Consider the following 17,560-nt stretch of genomic DNA (forward strand, 5'->3'; position numbering starts at 1 on the left):
TAGGCTAAGTGTCGAAATTGGCGAAGGGGCGCTTTATCGGGCCTTTGCCCGAAGGCAAAGGAAGTACCGGAAGTAAATAATGCTCGGATATACGGCAAGTAATTAACAATTATAGGCGCTGTAACTCCGTTGAGCAGGATTCAACTGTTTTGAGAAGAATCCCAACGATTGCCAGCTGTGATTTACCATCTGGTGAAGAGCAGCGCCTATTGCGGTTTCTGAGGCATCGACGAACACAGCTAGAGATGCATCTTGTTGAGGGAATGCCAAACGTCTAGCAACTACCAGTTGTTGGTTAGCCATTTCAAGCATTTGGACGGTTTCTAGAGACCACACAACCTCTTGCGAATTTTTGGTCTTAGAATCAGACAGGAAGCCGTTAAGTAATGCCTGGTGGTGAGCGACTTTGAGCAGGAAACGACGATAGAAATTTACCATGCCCAAGAACTTTCTAAGGTATTCGACCATCTTTGGCATCGGAAAGCTCGCGATCGCCTGCACCTTGTCTGGGTCGGTTTGAATGCCATCAGGGGTAATGGAAGGTGCGGCCGCCAAGCGTTAGATCTGTCAGTAGGTGATTCAGCTTGGCTGTCCACTTACTGAAAGGCGCCTGATGTGTAAATCCTTCAGCCGGGCGTAGGAGCACTCGCTCAGAACGTCGGTGCCACGGATTCCTCGTCCAGACCGATCATCGCGCAGTTGAATTTGGTGTTCAGTAGTCCCCGCCAGCGCGACTTGCGCCTCCAAATGGAGGAACCATGCCTCCGGGTTCCGTCGCCTAATCGAAACAGCGATTGGAGTGGCAGAAAGCCCCTCGCCATCCTTCCTCTCGCGCGACATTATCAATGTTCAGCGGAGTAACACCTACTAACTCACATCAGCAGAAATCCGAAAGAAAGTGGACGCAAAAACAACCTAAACCACGAATCCGATCAAAAGAAAGAGTCACCGCCGGCTCTTGCGCCCTGACGTGGTTTACTTCAATACTGATCTAATAGATGAATGAAATAACAGAAAAAAAAAGAAATTCAAACTAAAACTATGCTTAAACTAAGGACATTGGGCGCAGCGATGGACTTGCGGTCGCTGGCTTTTAATCGTCGTTGACTGTAAAACAAACCCAACTTTCCGGGATTCAATTTCGATATCGAATTCAACGGACGAATACTAAACCTGGGGTATGCAAGGAGCGCGCAACTGAGTCATTATAAGGCAAGCGAATAAAGCAGGTATCGCAGGTCGCAGTAATCGTGTCACAATATTGAAATTTCTGCGCCAAGTTCCGATGATCGAGACGTGGAACTTTACATACGTCTCAAGAACCAACCGGGCGGAATTGAGTAAAACACTCGTTCAACCGTGCACAATCCACAAGAAACGAGCAAGTTAATCGTGGTTAAACGTGCAAGTTAATCGTGGAGTCTTCGTTGGATTGGGTACATAAAACCACAATGCGGGCTGGATTGGCTCGCGCAAACTATGGAAGAATGATGCCGAACGTTCGCTACAATCTCTGCATTCGTCCGCGAAATCTCTTTCAAAATGCTCCGACAACGAGGCCGGTACTGCAGCATGGACACAGTGCGCGGCGGATTCGTGCCTGCTGGCGGATACGTGATATCTCCTTGGTCGTGCTTGGCATCACCCCGCCACACATGCATTACAACATGCAAAATGTCGATCGCTTCATTTATCGGGAGGTAAACGTTGAAAACGGATATCAATAGGGTGCAATTCAGAAGCGAATATTATCAGCCAATAAACATTTTCTAGTTCTAGCACAATAAAGTCAAGAAAAGTGTACAGCAAAGTCAAACAAATGTCTGGGTGTGAGACCCGGGGATTGTTAGCTAAATTCCAAAGGCAATGGAGATATCGCGGGGGGTTTTTATCTTAAACTCCTAGGATGAGCAAGGTGGAGCTGCTCAAAAGAGCTAATACAGTAAAATGCTGAGCTGTACGATTTCTTCAACGATGCAGCTCCATCAATTATCGAAAACCTATGAAAACCGCAATACCTTGCATTAATACATTTCAAAAGAAAACGTCATAAAGAATCAACACGTAAACAATGCGCAACTGATGCGGGCTGATGCTCGTTTTGAGGTTGCCCCGTTGAAAACGCGCTTATTCACCCGAAAATACTGTCAGCAAACTATGCTGAAGATCAAGGACTTTTTATCTGCCAAGCAATTGAAGAAACAGAAGACAGTCCAACACGCGCTGCAATAAAAGGGCATTTATCTTTCTGTCAGGAAAGTAAAGTTACAGAAAATATGAGCATTTCAGATACCATGCGGTCCAAACCGATAAAAGTAAACTTTTCAAGTACGATAATGAGCAACTTGTGAGGTGGAGAAAACACTCTCCCGCTTCCACGACGACGAACAGTTGAAGAGGTGGAAGGAATACTTAATCAAGGTTCTTAAACGTGTCATATCCGGTGAAGTTCCGCCTCTTGCGAATGAAATGGCTAGTCCCCATAGCATGCGGGTACGGACTGTTCCTTCAAACTGAAGAGAAGTCATTTCGGCTATTAATGAATTCAGACTGAGTAAAGCCGCTGGGCTTGACGGTTTCCCGGCCGTGTTATTCATCGCTACGCCGGTAAGGTCTGCAGATCTGCTACTTTCATTCGTACAGAAATTTTGGGATTTCGAGGTCTTTTCCAAAAAAGGAACACCTCGAAAGCTTGATCGACAGAGAGCGAATTGGTTTCCGCTCTGAATTGAACATGAACATATTTTGGAACAGTGCGGAAATTTTAGATCTGCTCTTCATCGATTTTGAGAAGGATTTCGGCGGCGTGAACATGGAATGTATCTGATGCGTTCTACGCAAGGAGCATTCTGGAGAAAAAATAGCTATTATCAGTGCGACATATGATGGCGTAAAATATCACGTGTAGTATTTCGAAGAATTTTGAAATCCAAAGTCCGGTTTGCATCTTATCACCGATATTATTTCTTTTTGTTATTGATTCTCTCTATTCTCTCACGGGGTCATGGACATTGGTCAAGTGGTTCTGGATTTTGAAAGAAAGGGAAGTATTGTCGGACTTAAAATAAACACCAACAACACCAAGGTTCTCAGGCTGACGGGTCGGACTCTACCTATCTCCATTAATGGGCAGAGCATCGAAGGCGTTGATCAATCTGGGTATGTAGGAAGTGAAGATCCCCCGCGGTCCCTGGCAGTTATCCCAACACCAAGATCAAGTTGAAACTGTTCTCTGCTAATATTCTCCCTGTGTTGTTATATGGGGGGAGCTCATGGGAAGCGACCCCCAGTTACTCAAAAGTTCCAGACCACTTGCCTGCGACGTGACTTCGCGGTACTCTAGCCTGAAACTATTTTGAACAAAAAACTTGTTCAGCACCAGTTACCCGTGGGCGATTTAGTCAGACCGCGGAAATGGCAATGAATAGTAATAATAACCGTTGGTGCGACAATACAATTCGATCTGGGCATTGAAGCGTGTTAGATCATTTCATACAAGACCGTGACAGCACAGTACAGGACTACGGTGCCTTGTAGGAGACAATGTGGTCAACATTGCGCTCACTTGTGATTATTATGCTGATTTGACTCATTCAGAACTTAGTCCACTGGTATCCGACGTCAAGTCACGATGTAAATCCCATTGCCACTAGTGAGATCTGAATAATTGGTACTGGATAGGCCACACATTAAGGAGGGGCGATAATCCTATTGCTGGCTACGTCCTGCAGTGGAGTTCTCTCTCCCAAGATGACCGACGAGTGAATCGCGCCAAAAGTACTTTGTGCAGAAGAGTAGGAGAGAAGTGCGAGTGTCTCGGGAAGTCCTGGAAGCGGTTGAAGCACATTTCACCGGACCGTGTTCGATGACGCTTATGAGTAGTTGACTCACAAGGAGTGAATGGTAACCATATATATGTTCTCAGAAGCCACTCAACTGGAAACCTCTTTAAGTTCACTTTAGTATCGTAAAATTTGATAACAATATAGGCTATGATAGGGATTACAATTGTCTGACAATGCATATACCCTACGAGTTACTACACAGAAATCCACAAAGCCTTTCATACCTGAAATACCAAGCTTCCGTCTTTCGACTTATTTCAAATTGTTTATACTACCATAATGACGTTGCTGTTTTTACCTCTCACTTGTACAACTTACCTCATTGTATAGGTTGGAACTGAGGCAACGTAGAGCACGCATATCAAATTATCATTTTCATCGGAGAGTGCATGGCATTTGTGATATTCTGAGCACCAATAAGATTCTAAAACATTTGTTTTTGCGGACTTGTCACTGTTGCCGGAACTGCCGTTCGATGCGTCAGCAATAAACTCCTCTATGATATCAACAGCATGATTATAAAACGTTCGCAGTATGTCCAATCGATGGGATCCAGACATTGACCTTTTCCCGGATGAATTTTGTTGTAGATTTCTTGAGATTACGTATTTTTTGTAATTCTTGTTAATAAGAAGGACTCTAAAATATGAAAGGGAGAAAAAATAAGATAACACGTGGATAGTAACATTGAAATCAAAGGTATAATGTACAAAATTCTCTCAATGTAGCTGGGTGAAATTGTGCTTACTGTTGTCTCATTTCAATTAATAATTAATGCTAGGGTAGTATATTTGTGTCTGTCTCCTGTTCACCCTTTGTGAAATTTATTTTTTTCCAGTTATTTTTTCCAGAGAGTGCTTCATTTTCATTATCAACACACTTAATGCTGTGTAAGTGATAAGCTTACAGCAGCGGGACAGCGAAAAATACGTACATAAACAACTATGACGAACCGGGATTCGAACTTGAGGATGACTCTCAACCAACTTGTCATCGTACCTTCCCGATACAATATATCTTATTCTTTTTCTTCAGCCGTTTTCCCGTTTATAAGCGGGGTCGGCTCGTCGTGATTGGTTTCGCCATTTGGGTCCATCAAATGCTAAGTTCTGGGCAGATCACTGCCACTGATAGTAATTGTACCTGTTTCATGGGGATCGGTCGTCAACAATTCAGTTTTGTTTAGACTCCATTTTTGGACAAGTTGCTCGAGATCATTTTTGCCATGTGATGCTAGGAAAACATTATCTGCTTAAAGCAGTGACGGTGTCCATAACAAGAACAAAGAGGAGTGGTGAGATGGCGCTTTTTTCATGAACACCAATAGAGACACGAAGCGGTTTTGATACAACCGCCACACTTCGAACTTTACTCTTCGGAACGTGGTAGATCAATTGAACACAGCGCACGAATTCTTCTGACACTAAGTGTTGTCGTACAGCATACCAGATGAGTTCGTGTGGCATACGGTCAAACGCTTTCTCTAGATCCAGAAAGGCAATGTAAAGAGGACGATGCTTCTCACGGTGTTTCTCCATGAGTAACCGCGCAGCGTGTATTGCGTCAGTAGTTCCGCAGTTTTTGACGAACCCGGCTTGGTTCACGGTAATTTCAACGATTTCGCGAATACGGTTGTTATGAATGCGTTTAAAAACTTTCATGGTATAGAAAAGTAACCGGATTGGATGGTAATTTGAAGATTCTGCTGGCTACCTTCTTGCCAGTCAGATGGTGAAGAATTCACTGAACCGCAGTGTTGGGTCCCAGCTCTTCGCTTTCCAGAGCTCAGATGCGATGTCGTCAGGTCCTGTGGCTTTCCCTGATTTCATTTGTTTTATTGCCTCCTCGACTTCAGTTGCGCTGACAGGTGGAACTGCTCCAAATGTCGGCAATCATTGTCGAAGTGAAGGGTGAGAAAATTCTTCAGTTGAAATCTGCTCGAAGAATTCCCAATACAATATATACTTAGGTTCAAATTATTTTCAACATCTTCAAATTTTTAAAGTGATAAGTGACTGGAGAATTTAGCAACTTGCAAGAAGATGCACTTTGCTGGAAAGTAGCTCAAAAGCTAAGTATGTCACTTGATACATCTGTTGGAAATCGCAATGAAAATGAATTGTTCCCGTGTTGGAGATCTTACCTACACTTTCAACCTTACCTACAACCATTCAATCTAGTAAAAATTGCATCAGGGGTGAACATTGGTCAATTACTTGTCACTAGGATTCGCATATCCAGCAGAAGGCAAAAGCTAAAAATAAGTTGAAAAGCAATGAAATAGGAGTAAGCCGGTATGGTTCTGGTCTAGTTAGCCAATATGGGACACCAAACCAAAAATTACAATTATCGCGTAAAAGTTTGTTTTAATAGGAATCAACAGAGACAACATATGACACGAAACAGTTTAAGCATTGAATGTTTTGAAATAATACGTTCCGTTTCGAGCCTTGTTGTGCGCCCATTGTTGAAACCTAATAGTCCAGGAGTGTTGGACGTTCTTATTTTTTCGGTTTCCCGACGGACGTGATATTGTCGATTCTTGCCTCGAATATCTTTTATGGAGTTTTTAAGGTGTGCAACCTCCGCTCGTGGATTCCCAATTGACACTTTCGCCATTTTATTGTTATGAAGATTGCCAAATCCATATACACACCAAGATCGATCCCAGCGGTACAGATTCGATATTCTGGGCCTAAGCAAAATGCGATGATGGGCCTCTGGCCTCTCCCTCTTGCAGTACTACCTTTCTGTATTTTGGTAAGCTTAGCTATAGTACATGCGAATCCGGTGTCGGACTGATGATGACAGTTGTTGCAAGGCATGCTCTCGTGATCTGAGGCGTTGGTTTCTGGGAGGATCTTGACTGCGGGTCAGGTTAAAGAGGATTACAAGGGAGACTTTCGATATAGAAGAGAGGGATACTTTCTTATGAGCAGCTACACACAATTCAGGAAGAATTTCCTGATGAATTGTAATTGCGATACGAATGCCAATTAGTGCTCTGATAACAGCTTATCGGGACGTATGATGGAGAAAATATGGTCTTGGAGATGGTGAAAGGTTTGATCAGCTTTCATCGGTTCGTCGTTGGTATCACATCATTGCTGAAACTTGCGACAAAATACGAGAAGCACTGAAATTTACCTATTGCATTGATCAGGGAAGCAGAAGCTACTACAAATAGCAATGCTGTTGCTGCGATACATACATCACGAAGGAGCTTGTAGGGGGGCGTAAGTCGATGGCTTTTGGGGGATGATAACGATAACTTTATCATGGAATACTTTACACGAAGGGGGTGGACGCATTCTGGAAAAATAAATAGCTGTTATTAGAGCGGAATATGACCGCATTGTCGCGTGTTGCATTTAAGCCAAAACCCAGAAGAATCTGTAATCCAAAGAGGACTCTCTCATCATCATCGTCATCGGCATCTTTTCTTCTTATTGATGACGTTTTTCAACCTGCCTTGATTGGAAAACGTAGAGGGATTCAACAGAATGTGTTACCTTTCCTCAAGAATCTTGACTACGCTGATGGCATCTGCTGGCTCGCTCACTGAATCATAGATCTTAGTGAAACGGCATTGGATTTGGAGAAGGGGGCAAGCAGGGTCATCTTTAGTCCGACTATGCTTACCTTAGAAAGTGGTACAATGAATTCAAAGTGTAAGTAACGAAGTTTTGATGAAGCGAAATTCTTCATATTTGAAGTAAAAGGAGCGTTTTGCAAGAGTTTCTTTAATTTACATGCTAGGGTTATAAGTTATGAAAGTTTTAAACTCAACTTGAGATGAGATGTTCCTTGATGCGTTTCGGAATTATTTTAGCTACTATCTTTGCGACAACAGGAAACACGTAGACACCCCTCCAATCGTCATCCCCTTCTTCCACTGCCTGGAGAAGTTCTCGGATTCCCAGTATTTCCATACGGGTGGAAGTAGCAGATCTGCAGAAACTGCAAGTGCGGGGAGAAAGTCGAGCCCAACGCATTCCATATCCGTTAGAATTGTCTAGACATTTAATCCACAAGAGGCGGAACTTCCACCACATGTTCCTTCCACCTCTTCAGCTACTTGTCATCGTGGATGTCGATAACATCCCTCACAGGACCATCGAAAGATTTGCGATCACATGCAAGCTGATCTTCCCGGGATTTCGAGCAGTATTGGAGTTCGAGCGCGTTAAGTTTACCATAGCTCGCAGCGGTTAATAGAACCTTTAATCTCGTCCGCTCATTGACCTGCTTCCACGAATCGGTAGTCAGCCAGTCCCTTCGCGACATAGCCGACGAAAACAGCATTTTTAATGATTTTTTAACAGGTGCGTAGTGCCAATCTATTTTTAACTCCCTCTAGAGATCGAATAAACCTGGCGCTGCTGGATATTGTCGTTTGCATTGTGGATGTTCAGCAGCACGCATACTGTGTTGCTGTTAAAATTTCCACATGGCGTCCAAATGAAACTAATACTAAACTAGGGCTATGTACCACTCCGAAGGGGTTACGCATTCATTGTTCATTACTTCTGGATTTCTGGATTCTTACGATATTCAGGTTAAACTCGATGACTTTTCAAAGCTGATGATAGCACGAGAAATTCAAGCTTCAAGATTCTTAGATTGATCCAAAACTCCTTTTCGTGGGAAATTTGCATGAATCAGTTCCTTTCGGTTCTCGAATTTGTTTGTAAATGAGAAGATTGTTACAAAATTTTTGTTGTCTTTCTCATCTAAGGGACTCGACGAGGAGATGCTGGTACCTTTTATAAACTCTCAAAAACTAAGGAAATTCTAGGCGAGAGTTGAAACCTATTGGCAAGTAATTAGATTGCGTGCTAGTGTTTTTAATTGGTAGAAATTCTAAAAATTAAGGGTCTTAGCAGAAACTGCCCAATCATCCCTCAAATAAGAGCAAGTTAGATGGAATTTGCAATAAAAATCAAGTTTCCAATGGATGTTATCTGATTTTTTTTTTTTTGGGGGGTAGGGTAGGTGAATGCATTTACGCACACAGTGTTGGACTCCCGATTCGATACGTCGTCGGACTACCAACTAAACACCTCCCCATCGTCAGAGAGCTAGTCTGGAACCGTTTGTCACATTACTTCGGGCTAGTCCCCGAACTCTCCCGCCTTGCGGAGCCTTCAAATCAGGGAATTCCTTCCACCAACGGGAGGAGAGAGGAGGAAGGGAACTGTCAGTTCAAGGAACCCTCTGCCATCCGACTCCTCCACCGGTCGAATTCTATCTTTTTAGCAACGAGAAGGGTCCGAACGTAATGGGCAACACGGTTCCACCTGTCAGCAGTCCTCAGCATCTCTTCGACAATGCTGTCTGGAGAGAGATCCCCCGTGTTTAAATAGAGCTGCTGACGAACCCCATCCCACCTTCCACAAGAAAAAAAGTGTGTTGGGCGTCGTCCACAACTCCATTGCAAAACACACAATCCGGAGAACGCGCTTTTCCAATCTTGTGCAGGTAAGACTGAAAACCTCCATGCCAAGAGAGCTGCCACTCGTCTAGAGTGTGTTGCCGTTCTTCGCGAGCAACCACCTCCCTTGCGCTTGTATATGGCCTGACGCTCCCTAGCAAGAAGGGCAACGGGGATCACTCCCGCGATCACCATCACGGCCGGTTCAGAGACAGTGCGGTAGGCAGACGCCACCCGTAGAGCTCCCCGTCTCTGTACTTGCGCGAGGCGTTTACGATATACCTCTTTGTTAAGAGCGCCAGCCCATACCTCTGCGCCGTAGAGCACAACACACTGCGTTGAACTCATGAGGAGACGTCGCCCACTAGACGTAGGACTCCCAATATTTGCCATTAGCCTACTTAACGCCGAAACTCCAGCCGCAGCCTTGTTCGCTGCTGCTTTGATTTGCTCAGAAAAGCTCATCTTTGAGTCAAGAGTCAACCCGAGGTACTTTACCGCTGATTTTGACTCGATTATCGACTCGCCGAACGATATGGGACGCAGGGTCGGAATTCTCTTTTTAGTCAGGATGACTACTTCGGTTTTTTCCAGTACAAGGTTGAAACCATGAGTAGTCATCCATCCGCTTACCCGTCGCATCAATATGCCGATGTTATCTGATAGCTGCATACTCGAAACCTATTGACATCTTCGCTACACTAAGAGTGTTGAATACATCACCCTTTTACCTACCCAAGAATATTTGGATCAATTTCTAGCGATTCAGGAAAATTACGCGGCATAGAACGGTCAATGCTTTCTAGAATATCCAGGTCATTTTTGAATGTCTGCTGAGCCAGTGCAGCTATTTCATGGTAGGCAGGCTCCGCACCGCAAATTACGCATAATGTTGCCGTACCCATCAACGGAATCGCAATGAATCTGTATGCAACCTATGGAAGTCAAAAAATTAGTACGCATGGGGATATGTTCACATATGAATACTGAAAGTTAGGATTGTATACTTACACTCGAGCTTCGTTTCGGTAGGAAAACTGGAACGTCTTTTTGTGAAGTATTTGATACACTCATCAAAAGTATCAGTAGCTTTCGATCAACCACATCCAAGTCCCACCAGCCTTCAGTGGCCGCCGCCAACTTTTGGTTAACAACAACTGCACAGAATAAGGATCCAAACTGAACACTGAATTCCGTTAGTCTCGTCAAGACTTGTGCATTTTCATTGGCGAGGACACAATCGCTGTAGCCTAAAAGTTCAGATTCACAGTAGTCGAGGAGTTTGTCCACAATTGGCATATAGCTCTTGGCTTCCCGCTTTATGCGGTCGAAGTTTTTGTGGATTTGAATTTCTTCTAAGCTGACAAACAATAGGAAGGAGTTGAAGACAAGATCCAGAAGGGTCCAAAGCATTTTTTCGGTAATTCCTTTTCCGGCGGCTATTAAAGTCACCGTATTCTCATAATCTTTCCAGACTAGAATCCAGTCGTCAGTATGGGTAGACTTTAACTGGACGCCTTGTGATTTGCAGAACATGTGAGTGCCATTTAGTGATGCAACGGTTGAAAATGGCAGCTGAAATATGTAAATAAAGAATTTAGCAAATTTGATATGAGACAAATGGGCAGAGGTTTATATCGTCTTCAGGTGACTTTTGTAGGGGACATATTTCAAATTCTCCAAAGCATTGGTGGCGCGATGAATCGGGAGTTTATGAGGAGAAGAAAGAGTAAGTACCGTTTCGGTGTTATTATTTTCTATGAACATCCATATTTACACATGGTTACACTGTCGCCTGCTTGGGTTACAGACCAATGCGCCATTGTGGGTCGGTTCTTCCCGCAGAGTGTTTTCAGGACAACCGACTCACTGGTGATTCCAGGGTAATGGGATCCACTGGGTGATGTTGATAGCAATGTCGGCGGTGGGAGCTTGTGGTATCCGAGTGACAGTTGCACCCACTTTCCATGTACTGCTTCTATATATTATAATATGTAGTACAAAGAGAACATTGGTACAAAATGACTTCAAGTTGATGTTGTAGTATGTGCATTCACAAATTTTGGAAAAAATAGCAAAGACACTAAAAAACATTACAAATTGGTCGATGACAAACTAACAATTTATGCTTTACTGATGGTAATTTTCAGTCCGTTTCTCCTATTTCGGATTCGGAACCTTTTTGCTCAGGTTCGGAACCGTTTTGCTAAGGTTGGAGATATGGGAATTGAAGTGTTTGAGAAATGATGTTATGTGCCAATGAATTCATCCATGCCCACTAAGCAACCTATCAAAACGCAGGTTACCAATCATAACAAAAAAAAAATTGCGGGCAGAATACACCGTTGTTATATTTCACTTCGAGTTTTAAACTCTTCGGAGAATTTACCTTAGTGCTCGTTACTACAAGGTGCGGCAGCATAACTTCCTTTTTTCAAAACTCAATAAAAACTATTGTATGCATCGGAAAATATTTATTTATTTTTTATAATTTAGGTACATGTCTAAAGTTTTTATTTACATTGTTTTGAAGATCAAATCTGTTAGGTGACGTACCCCATTCTCCATACATTGCGTAAACCGATTTCTGGCGTTTTTCATGACTCTTGTTAGCATAGCAGGTGTTATGTTGGCAATTTCTTCTTGGATGTTGGTCTTCAAATCTTGTAGGGTTCTTGGACGGTTCACATAAACACGGGATTTCAAAAAACCCCATAGAAAAAAATCACAAGGGGACAGATCGGGAGAGCGTGCCGGCCATTCCAAATCGCCTCTAATTCAGATAAGGCGCTCTGGAAAGTGTTCCCTCAAAACAGCCATCGATGCTCTTGAAGTGTGTGCTGTTGCACCGTCTTGTTGGAACCAAGTGTCCCCCAAATCCAAACTTTCTAGTCGTGGGAAAAAAAAATTCTGTAGCATGTTTACATACCGGTCCGAATTCACTGTCACTGTAACCTCATATTCCTCAAAAAACCAGGGACCAATAATTCCAGCTGAGGAAATTGCACACCACACTGTGACTTTGGGTGAATGCAAAGGCTTTTGATGCAATTCTCGAGGGTTGGTGTCAGCCCAGTAGCGCATGTTTTGGTTGTTAACCGACCCACACAAATGAAAATGGGCTTCATCGGTAAAAAAAACAATAGCACCCTCGGGAACGACATCAAGAAGAAGCTCACACGCGTTCATCCGAGAATTGAAGTCACGTTCTGAAAGTTTTTGCACTATCGCCATCTTATAGGGATGAAAATGAAGATCATCACGAAGAATTCTTCTCACAGAACGATCGGATAGTCCAAGGGCAGATGCGTGTTTGCGCGCAGAACGCCGTGGCGATCGCAACATTGACGCTCTCACTGCTTCAATGTTCTCAGGTGATCTAACGGGCCGAGGGACTCCAGTTCTTCCTTTTGTCGCACTTGCAGTTTATCTGAATGTAGTGACCCCCCAAAGGCACGCTCCTCACTATTCCAACGCATGATGGCGACTGAATCGTGTCGGGACAAAACTTTACAGTATCCCCTCTTGAACGAGACCAATAGCGCTCGGCTATGACATCAACTAACTGAATGGCGCGCATTTTAAGAAAGGAAGTTATGCTGCTGCATCCTGTACAATCCATAGGGTTTTCAGTTCTTAAAAATCCAGAACGTGAACCGGCCTGCCCGATTATCTTTGTGACAATATTACAAGATTTTGCTTTTAGCCATTTTAATATTGGAAGGCAGGAGAACATGTGCTAGAAATTCTAGGCCAAGCGATGAATGTAACCACAAAGAAAAACTAATTTGCGTCGGAACAACATAGATACATTAATATTCTGTCTTTCGGAAAGCTCTGTTCGCTCCGTACGACAAGTTTCAACAGGTACATGAAAATTCATTAAACGTATATTTGTTCATTTCTTTTCATCACTGAATGTATATTTACTGACCAATCGAATGACTTAAAATGAAGATGATTAGTGTTAGTTTTAAGTGAGATGCTGTTATGTAATTGTGGTTGTGGATAAATCTCATTTACGTCACTGTATTTTATATGAATTTCAACAAGAAAGGAATGCTACAAAGCGCGTAGAAATTTGCGGAAAGTGGCGAATTTTGCAACAGAAAATGTAGAAGATGGTTCCAAATAGTTCAAGTAGGAGATATGGACCTTTCTGATAAACCGTGCTCTGGGTGACCGTCTTCGATTGGCGACGATATTTTGATGATTCTGATACAAATACTTTTCTGACAATGTTTTCTTTTGGGTAGGGTGGGTGAATGAATTTCCGCACAGGTGACTTTTCCCCCTTGTATTTGTAGCGCTTTTCGGTATGCCGGTATGAAGACTGCCGTCTCAGCGTTGACTCTCCCTTTGCTGATCGGCGCAAGCCTCGCCACCTTCCAACGATAAGGGAAAGTGCTCTCTTTCAGGCAGGCATTGAATGCGCCGAGCAATAGGTCAGTTTGTATATCTCTGGTGGGATGCCAACGGGTCTTGGCTTCTTCTTGTTTTTAAGGTTTTGTGTGAAACAAAACCTTATTAGAATCGAGACGGTGTCTGTCTGTCCGTCTGTCCGTCTGTCTGTCTGTCTGTCTGTCTGTCTGTCTGTCACACCCGATTTATTCGGAAACGGCTGGACCGATTGTCACGAAAATTGGTGAGAGTATGTAATCTGGTGATCCCTCTACATGCAGTAAGTGGCGCCATCTTGTGTTAAGTTTAAGGGGGGCTCCCCGTACATGTGAATGAAGGGTGCAAATTTTTTTTTCGCAGAATGTAGCCATGTAGGGTATCAAATGAAAGGTCTCAATTAGTACTTTTCGAATCTGGTTCAATATTTGATATTAGATGAAACATAGGGGAGTGAGGGTTCAAAATATGACCCACAAAAAGTGTAACAGGTCTCGTTCTCAGAACTTATCCAACCGAAAAATCTGAAAAAAATCACAGTAGTGCATCTCTACGAAATCTAGGCCTCAAAATATATCCGGTTCCGATATCTGCACAAATAAAGTTAATAATAGTATATTTCCACATTTTAGAAATTTACCCGGCATCCCCTCTTATGTTCATCCCAGAAGTACAAAATTTGGCATGCGTGTAATGAAGAATATAATGCACAGTTTGGTCAAGTTTGAAGAAAATCCAACTATTATTAACAAAGTTATAGGGGGTGAAACTTTACAATTTTTTGTGAATTTCGTTCACTCTACAACCCGCATGACGTCGTCATCACATATCAATTCGTCAATATCACAACGAAATGAGTTCTTACGAATTGGGTCGCAGACAATTATTTTGTTTTAGTTTTTTAGTTATTTGTCAACCAGACATGTGTGTATGTAGGTATATAATATATGCGTGCTAATGAACTTTGCGGCTAGTGCCTAATTCAGATAGATATAAGACGTAAATCGGAAATATGTGTACAGCAGGTAATAGGCAGTTTGTTTGTTTAGGGTGAGCGTGATATCTATGGCTCTAATATGTACGTATGTCACGTAGTTTGGAAAAATATGAAGGATTATGTTGGATTTGTAGCTATATACGGACAGAAAAATGTGCGTCTCTTACATAAGATGAACACAAAACCTTTATACCCGAAGCGCGAGCTTCCGGTATTCCGACTTGTTTTATAGAGAGAATTGCCTCTTCCAACTCTTTTATAGAGGAAAGTGGGTCTTTCACGCTCTCCGCACTGCCGTCATCATCCCGTACGTAGTGCGCAGGGAATAGTGCCCGTACAATGCGGTCCATTTGTTGGGCCTTAAGTAAACAGGGTTTTCGGATGGCCCGGATTTTGCGGGTTACCAGTTTGTAACCGAGTCTCCCGGGTCCCCAAGCACCCCGTCGCCTAAGTCCTGCCAGCAGCGAGGTTCACTCCTGTATTCTGTACTCTGTGATTATGGTACTTGCCCTTTCGGGTCGTTTAGACGTCGTGTCAAGTAGCACAGTTTGTGACACTGCTTTCGGAGCTCTGCAATTCCCGCCGTCCACCAATACATAGAAAGCTGGCCATGTATCGATGCCCTCCTGGACATGGAAGCTCCGCAGGCCGTTATTATCAGATTAATACCTGAATTGGCAATACCGTCAGCTTCAGTGCCACCACCCCCAAGAATGCTCTCCAGTGCGGTTCCCCCTGCTCTATGAGTTTCGACAAACCTCCCGGTGTTCGCCTTCGCGACTTCCCATGCACATAAAAAGCGCCGGGGGTGGCGTACACCGAGAATTTGTGCCAACCACTTCGAAGGCAATATATTGATGATCGCTTGCCGAAAAGTCTTCCAAAATTCGCCACCCGTCCAGCAACACTAGTGATTTCCTCGCGAAGATCACGTCGAGAATGCTTCTCTCGCAGCCTGGACGGCGGAACGTTCGGGGGGACCCGGTGTTAAAAAACTACAAGTCCTGTTCTCGCCGTCATTTCCAGAATTCATTTCCCTCTAGAGGCCTGCCCTATTCAAGGACCCTGACTTTGAAATCGCCCCGACCAGGACCCGCCCCTCTGTGCCAAAGATAGCGTTTTCCAGAGTATCAGCATCGGAAGTCAGGTATCGTTTCATTCGGCGTTATATAGATACTGAAAAGCATTATCTTCAAACACCGAACCCAGACAAAACCGTCCCCTCGGCCCTGAGCAAGAGTCCGAAGGTGGATGCCGTCCCGGACTTATCAGGGATACCTGATAGTCGGGGTGCCATGAAGCTGGGTCCCTGTTTCGATACTGCTTTCTGATGAGCACTAGATCAGCTTTGGTCTCCGCAGCGAACTGTGTCAGAAACTCGTGAGCGGTTGCATTCGGATGCATTTTTATCTGTAGGATGCGGATCATGTTCATCGCGTCTTAATTTCTCCAAGTTCTGCTCTCAAGACTGGACACCACCCCGGCCCGCAGTGTGCGCACACTCTCACCAGACGCAACATGACCCTTGCATATAACGCAACTCTCCTTTTCGATGCAGGTGTTCGCCTTATGGCCTGGCTGGCCGCATTTGCAGCACGTTGCCTTTTATCTCATTCTTTTCCGTCAGGCAGTTAAGGTCTCGGATTTCCAGAGAGTACGTGGGTTCTAGGCTAGAAACCAAAAGTGTTCCTCCCAGTAACCTCTTGACCGCTTCACAGAACGTACTTTTATCTGTGGTCTTCGGGCCTAATTCGACCAGAACTCCACCACCCTTTGTTTCCCGGATGGAAGACACTTCCACTCCGCTATCTTCGGTCTTGATACTATAACGGATTTCGCTGAGGACTTCAGCAAAGTCTTGTCTTCCGTCAAACATTTTTCGGAGGATTTTTTTCTCGAACGCGGCCAAGAGTTCGCAATTTTTCTTGCTAAGCACCCAAGTTTCCGAGGAATACATGAGGACTGGCAAGATCATTGTCTTGTACAGTAAGAGCTTTGACCTTATGGTGAGACGTTTCGACCGGAACAGTTTTTGTAAGCTAAAATAGGCTCTGTTGGCTGACAACAACTGTGCGCGAATTTCATCATCGTAGTTAGCTAGGAGAAATTGTCAACGGTCTCCAAGTTGTTTTCTCCTACCCTTATTCTTCCTGTTTGACCAGTGCGGTTTGATGTTGTTGGTTGGTTCGCCTTCGGTGCTGACGTTGCCACCATATATTTTGTCTTGCGTTCATTGATGTGCAGCCCAAGACCTCGCGCCGCCTGCTCGATCTGGATGAAGGCAGATTGTACGTCTCGGGTGGTTCTTCCCATGATCTCGATATCGTCAGCATAGGCCAGTAGTTGGGTGGACTTAAAGAGCATCGTACCTCTTGCATTTACATCAACATCACGGATCACTTTCTCGAGGGCCAGGTTAAAGAAGACTCATGATAAGGCATTCCCTTATCGTAGACCATTGTTGATATTGAATGGTCTTGAGAGTGATCCTGCTGCTTTTATCTGGCCTCGCACATTGGTCAGAACCAGCCTAGTCAGTCTTATTAATTTCGTCGGGATATCGAATTCTCTCATGGCCGTGTACAGTTTTACCCTGGCGATGCTATCATAGGCGGCTTTAAAGTCGATGAATAGATGGTGCAACTGTTGTCTATATTCCAACAGTTTTTCCATTGCTTGCCGCAGAGAGAAAATCTGATCTGTTGCTGATTTGCCTGGAGTGAAGCCTTTTTGGTATGGGCCAATGATGTTCTGGGCGTATGGGGCTATCCGGCCTAGCAAGATAGCGGCGAATATCTTGTAGATGGTACTCAGCAACGTGATATCTCTATAATTGCTGCACTGTGTGATATCTCCTTTTTATGTATGGTACATGTACATGCATTG

General features: G+C 43.9%; 1 protein-coding gene across 1 annotated transcript in view; it reads right to left on the reverse strand.

Moving 5' to 3' along the window:
• LOC119647326 (protein fuzzy) overlaps positions 1-17,560 on the reverse strand; it is a 150,828-nt gene that overhangs the window by 2,433 nt on the left and 130,835 nt on the right. The window contains exons 2-4 of the mRNA XM_038048264.1: positions 10,291-10,854; positions 10,015-10,214; positions 4,164-4,484 (exon numbers count right to left, since the gene is read on the reverse strand). Of these exons, the coding sequence (XP_037904192.1) occupies positions 4,164-4,484; positions 10,015-10,214; positions 10,291-10,854 (1,085 nt within the window). The remainder of the gene's footprint in view (positions 1-4,163; positions 4,485-10,014; positions 10,215-10,290; positions 10,855-17,560) is intronic.

The sequence above is a fragment of the Hermetia illucens genome, chromosome 1 (genome assembly GCF_905115235.1).
Source record: "Hermetia illucens chromosome 1, iHerIll2.2.curated.20191125, whole genome shotgun sequence".
Taxonomy (NCBI): Eukaryota; Metazoa; Arthropoda; class Insecta; order Diptera; family Stratiomyidae; genus Hermetia; species Hermetia illucens.